At 43.4% G+C, this 6,189-nt stretch overlaps 1 protein-coding gene across 1 annotated transcript; it reads right to left on the bottom strand.

Annotated features, from left to right (window-relative positions):
• Positions 1–3,552: 3,552 nt before the first annotated feature.
• sox18 (SRY-box transcription factor 18) lies at positions 3,553–5,674 on the bottom strand. The gene is made up of 2 exons (XM_007885007.2): positions 5,325–5,674; positions 3,553–4,489 (listed from the first exon to the last, which is right to left on the bottom strand). The coding sequence occupies exons 1-2, from the start codon at positions 5,605–5,607 to the stop codon at positions 3,609–3,611; spliced, it is 1,164 nt and encodes a 387-aa protein (XP_007883198.1). The 5' UTR covers positions 5,608–5,674; the 3' UTR covers positions 3,553–3,608.
• Positions 5,675–6,189: the final 515 nt, after the last annotated feature.

Here is a 6,189-nt window from a genome sequence, read left to right as displayed (position 1 = left end):
TGGCAATTTTATAAAACTCTGCGTTCGAGAAAGCGTGGCTAATATGGATCACATTAATAATATCATAATACTAACATGAATGTGCATGAAATAGTGCAGTTCTCTCCCAATGGGGAAGAATTGGCATGACTGCAGTAACAACTACCTTTAAGTTAAGTGCACAGTTAATAGGTTGCCAATATTCATGCTTATTTTATTCCAAGAATAGTAATTAGTTAATATATCACTTTAACTACAAATCCACAGGGTCATCATTCACCAACAGGTCATTGGGTTACATTTGGACATACTGCATCTTTAATATCTTTTTTGATATTTCAACTGACAAAAAAACAGTATTACAGACAAAGGTGGAAACTAGATTCTAGAAATTTTATTTTAATAATGATATGAACTCACTTTTTGGACTTAAAGCAGTCCACTACCATGAGCCATAACCCTTTCATACTCAATCGATACATCTCAATGAAAGCTATTTCTTGATCTGGCAACTCATAAACTTAGATATACAGTAATTTGCTTTTATTGGAAATGCCTCTGTGGGCCACATTGGCTGAAAATGTATTCCTGTTGCTGGTTCTGTTAGTCATACCCTGTGGACTGTTGCAATGTAATGATGTTAGGCAGTCTCTTTAAGCTTGTTCTTGAATTCATACAAATATATTGCTGTTATAAAGCAAAGGGTTTACATTGTTTGTCTACTGGAGGACATACAATATATATCTTCTGTTAGTTTATCCAGTAAGGGTTGCAAAGGGCTATATTTGAAAACTCTGGATGGTCCAACAGCTTAAAGTGGATTTGACTAGGTAAATAAACAATCCATAGGTCATACAGCCAATTGTTAATATATATATTATCAACCTTATTTTTTATTATAAATATCCTTATCTTGATATATAGCTTACCATTGCAGTGTAAGCGACTAAGAGCACTAAAAGCAGGACCTCACAATCCCCGGCCTCAATGGACTATCTTCCATTCACACCGAGCATGGGCATTGATAGCATTGATGTTTAAACATCCTAACCAATTCCCCAACAGTTATAAAGTGAATGATCAATTTTTTCTGGGGGAATTGTTAGCCAGGACACCGGGAGAGAGAGAAACTCCCATCTCTTTTTGAATAAAGTCAAAGGAATCTTTAATGTTCACCTAAACAGGTAGACGGGTCCTCGGATAAAGTCTCATCAGAAGGTTGTCACCTCCACCACTGAGATTGGAGTATCAGCCAAAGCTGTGTGAGTTCAGAATCCTGACCCCTAGCCTTCTGCCGCAGAGGCAAGAGTGCAACTAACTGAGCCAGGCTGCAGGAGCAATGTTTCATCGCGGATTCAACAATGATAATAATATTAATCCTTGCATTTGATATAGTGCTTTATTGCGTCATTGAGTCATCTCAAAGCACTTCATAGAATACACTGTAAAGTGGTTTGACTACATTTTGTGGGCGAAATGAGAGAATTTTGAGTCTCTTATGAAACCTTGCATTTTGCATTGTAAGAATTCAGATACTGATTGGTTTGTGGCCAGTTCTGACAGTTCAAAAATCTCAGCACTTACAATGTCTTAGGAATATTTCCATCTGAATGCAGAATTTATATCAATTCAGCAAAAGCAATCAATCAGCCGCCAAATTCACTTGAGTTTCTCCATGAGCTGGCAGTAAATCTGAGTTTTGCAATAAAAACCTATGCATAAAAATGACATTTCAAATTACATTTGTTATAAATCTCGGTTACACATAATAATATTATGTGCACCATTCTAATTGGCCAGAGGAATGTGGCTGACACCTAGTCTTGTGCACTGTAGGGTCATTGAAAAGAAGATACAACAACAGACATTTATATAGTGCACTTCACAGTGTTGGGTAGCGTCTCGGAGTGCTTAAGATCTAATATAACTCAGCTCAGCCCATGAAAGTTTGGCCTTTTGTGCAGACTGGCGTCTAATGACTATTTTATCCAATGTTTCTTCAGTTTGTTAAACCTACTCATTTCCCTAGTGACGGTTGGCTTCATATTCGGCTCAGCAGTGTGTACAGTAATCTTGCCAACACATTTCTCCCACAATCACTACCACTGACACGCCTTTGTGGTCGGTAAACTAAAAGTGGACTCGAAGTAGAATGAGAAGTGGAAACTTTCAAACTCTCGCAAACTTCTGTATAAGCTCAGGGGGAGAAACGGGTGGGTTAACCTCCTACTGTTAAAACCACCTCATTATTGAAGTACAACAGAAGGAGAATTGGTAGCGTCACCAGCCTAAATAGCTGATGCCAAACCCTCACAGTTTAACTCGTCTTATAACCAGGGCCAGGATTTTTGACGATTTTTATTGATCATTGCTCATTCGCAGTCTACACATACTAATGTGCCACAAAGCACATTACTTGTACGTCTGAAGCTACGACTGCCCAACCGATTAAACTTGTGACTCCCAGTGTATACAGTTCTACAGCTCCCTTGGATTGCTGCAGATGTGGGTTTTTAAAAGAGGCTTTGAAGGCAAAGAGAGAAGATAATAATAATGATAATATATTTCTATAATCGCCTTATCATGCTGTTGGGATGTCAAAGCACTTCACAGAATATACTGTAAAGTGAATTGACTGTGTATTTTGTGAGCAGAGTCCCACAAACAGTCGTGGATTAAGTGACTTCACACCCGTAAAGTGACCTGACAATTGACTAACAAGACTTACTGCTCGGTAAACGGAGGCTTTGATTAATGAGGAACAACGAGCAAACTATTACATTGACATCACAAAAACAACTTGGAAAAATTGTATTGTATTAAATAGTGAATTTTATTAAGATTTCCAAAAAATACAAACTTGTGTGGCAGAATTCACTATTTACATACTTTCAATAGACGGCTTCATCGGGTAATGCGTTCGCACATTAATAAGGAAAAGAATGTGAAAGCACGAAATAAAAAGTAAAAATGTCATGTGGCGAAATGTACAAGATGCTGAAAGCAACAGTTTCCAAAGGGGAATAAAACTCCCAACATTTACACGTTCGTAAAAAAAAACACATGATTTCAGTTTCAAAAATACATTTTCTTTTGGATTATACACAAAGATAACTTGGATCACATTTGGTACTTACTGCTACATAGAGGCTTATAAAACAGGATATTACACATGGCACGTCCCCCCATACTCCCCACTCTTACCCCCACCGCTGACTGAGCGCAAATTTCCTCTTTAATTCCTATTTTGTCTGTGATATAAAAACTTCCCTATCTCATTTCCAAACGGGCTACTTTTGTCAGNTTTTTTAGTGCAGTTTAATGTTCAAAATCAAAACTAAAGCAGTGATTTGGAATGGGGGTGGGGGTTGATTTTGAAGGCAAAATTAATATTTAATAACTTTCTTTTAAGTCAAAGTATTCCCGTAACAGTTTAATAACTTTTTTGGGGGTGGGGGGTGGAGAGTGGAGGGAAGGAGGGAAGGGAGGGAGGAAACAGTAGCTTGGCAGAAATCATTGCAGGAATTAACAACAACAACAACAACTTGCATTTACATAGCACCACTCAGAAAGGGTAGCGTCCCAGAGCACTTATAATTAGAAACACAAGGAAGGGGCAAGATAACTAGTTAACCTGTGATGCAGGGATTGTAATAGACAGCGTTGCTGGCGTCTATCAGTGCAGAGATGAAACTGCTCTCCTCGCAAGACATACCTCTGGGGTGGCGTTTCGACAGTGAGACATGGAAGTGTTGGCTAGAGCAATCGGGACGAGTCCTGGTCAGGTTCAAATACTGGTCGAACTCGTTGCGGTCCACATCTGTCCACAGCTCAACCTGATGCCCCAAGTGTTGGTCCACACTACAGTCTACTGGCCGTGCCTCAGGAGGGGGTGAGAGTTGGCCCAAATGGCTGGACATCCCACTACCCTGAGCCCCGGGGCACAGCTGGTCATAGTACAAATTGGGTGGGTTCCTGAGCAACTCGGGCATCCCACCAGGCATCTGATCGGAGTAAGGAGTCATCTCTCCTGTCGAGGGATGTGTCAAAGTCCTGGGCTTGTCCTGAATGTAGTCTGGGTGAAGCTGAAAGTGCGTATAAGAGACACCGCAGTCCTCCTGAGCAGGGAAGAACACAGGGTCGGTGTCCAACACCTCCAGTGGAGACATCTCTGGGGTGGGCAGCCCGTAGCTCTCCAAGTCGGAGCCCATCACGTGTAAGTCGTGGTAACGGGCCAGAGCTGGCAGTTGGTGCCTTCCTTCGTGAGCGTTGAGAGCGAAAGACTCGGCGCAAATCGCCGGGCTATTCCTGAGCGCAGAGCCATGGCTCTGGGACAGGCCGTGGTGGGCCAGAAGGTTGCCCTCAATCCGCTTGATTTTCTTGCTCTGTTTCTTCCTGCGAGGCCGGTACTTGTAGTTGGGGTGGTCGTGTAAGTGTTGGACTCTCAACCTCTCCGCTTCCTCCACGAAGGGACGTTTCTCATCGGTCGGGAGAGATTTCCAAGCCTGTCCTGCACAGAGAGAGAGAGAGAGACACACACAGAAATGTAAGCACTGCTTAACTTCACTCCTGTCCACTCATAAGTTTGTAAAGCATTTTTTTTCCAAGGCGTATAAACTAAATGGGATCACAGCTTGCAAATCCATTACTGTATCCATCTACACCCACCCCCAAACAAAACAACAATATTTCTCAAATAGCATTGAGAAATAAAGGCAGATACAGACAAAATAAACCCCACAAATATTAACCGGATAGAATTGCTATTCGATTAATATCGATCGGCCTATATTATCCATATACTCCTGAATGTCATTTGATTAATATAGATTACTGCAATACTAATATCAATCACAAGCATTCAGAAATACAAGTATAACTTTTTTTGTCATTTTTTTTTAAAAAAAAGGTGATTTGAGCTGTTCCGGTGACAGATTACACTCATTCCCTGCAACAATTAAGTGTATTAATGAGTAGATGTGTCCTGGGATGGATTGCTCAGTTACTCCCAATATTTCTCCTTGGACTGATCCACACCGGGGACTCGGGTTCAAATAACATTAACCCTTTCCCGAACACTGGATTGTATTACAATCCCGCACGTCTCGCGGCCGACGCCACGGAGCGAACCCGTAGCCAACAAGAGGAATAAGAAGACGCCTCGCATTTGACCCAAGCGCCTTCGAGACGTCTCGAAGGGCGTCACGGAATATACTGGGAAGTGTAGTGACCGTATACTTTGAGCCAAACTGCGCACAGTGGTGGATAACCCTCGTGAACCGCGTTATAACCGAGTGCGCGCGTTAAAAAAAAAAAAAAAAAAAACAACGGGGACCGGGACTCACCCAACATCTTACTGAGCACCGCGTTGTGCAGGTCGGGGTTCTGCAGAGCCAACCTCTTGCGTTCGTCCTTCGCCCAAACCATGAACGCGTTCATCGGGCGTCGGATCCGGGATTCGAGCTCACTTCTCCCCTCGGGTTTGGCGGTGAGCTGAGCTGCTTCCGATCCGGATTGAGAGGCAGGACTCCCGGACTGAGCCCATGGGGAGGGGGTCGCCGCGTCCAACCCACAGCTCCCGGCCTGAGAATCCTCTACACCGCAGTAACCAGCCTCAGAAATATTCATTCCAACCCCAAAAGAAACACACACACACTCGCTCACACACTCCGCCTCTGATCCGATTACTTACCAACTGCTTAACAAGTGTGTGTGGGTGTGTGGGTGTGGGGTGGGTGGGTGTGGGTGGGTGTGGGGTGGGTGGGTGTGGGTGGGTGTGGGGTGTGGGTGAGTGGGGGGCAGATTGGGTCTAAGTTGGGTAAGTTGCTGAAACTTCTTTAAAGACCTCAAACCCTCTCCACCATCCACCACAAACTTTGCACTCCTGGTTAAAGCGATCCCACCATCAAAATATACAGAAGTCTCACCAATCGTTGAGGACTTGGATTCATCTCTCCAATGAACAGGGAACAGAGGCGGAGACACCGCAAGGAAACCTGCTCAGATGCCATGGCTTCGGATTCCCAAGGCGGTGCCTTCCCGGCTCCGGATTCAGCCCCGAGCGCTCCAGGAATTGGGGAGAAGTATTTGTGGGTCGTGCCGAACAATAAAACTAATAATCCTCGCACTTGATACCGCTTCAAGAGCTTCCAGGATACGCCGTAACGCGAATTGACTGTAATATTTTGTGGGTGAAACACGGCAGTCTAC

Source organism: Callorhinchus milii, unplaced genomic scaffold (genome assembly GCF_018977255.1).
Source record: "Callorhinchus milii isolate IMCB2004 unplaced genomic scaffold, IMCB_Cmil_1.0 Scaffold18, whole genome shotgun sequence".
Taxonomy (NCBI): Eukaryota; Metazoa; Chordata; class Chondrichthyes; order Chimaeriformes; family Callorhinchidae; genus Callorhinchus; species Callorhinchus milii.
This window is presented reverse-complemented; position numbering and strand designations above follow the sequence as displayed.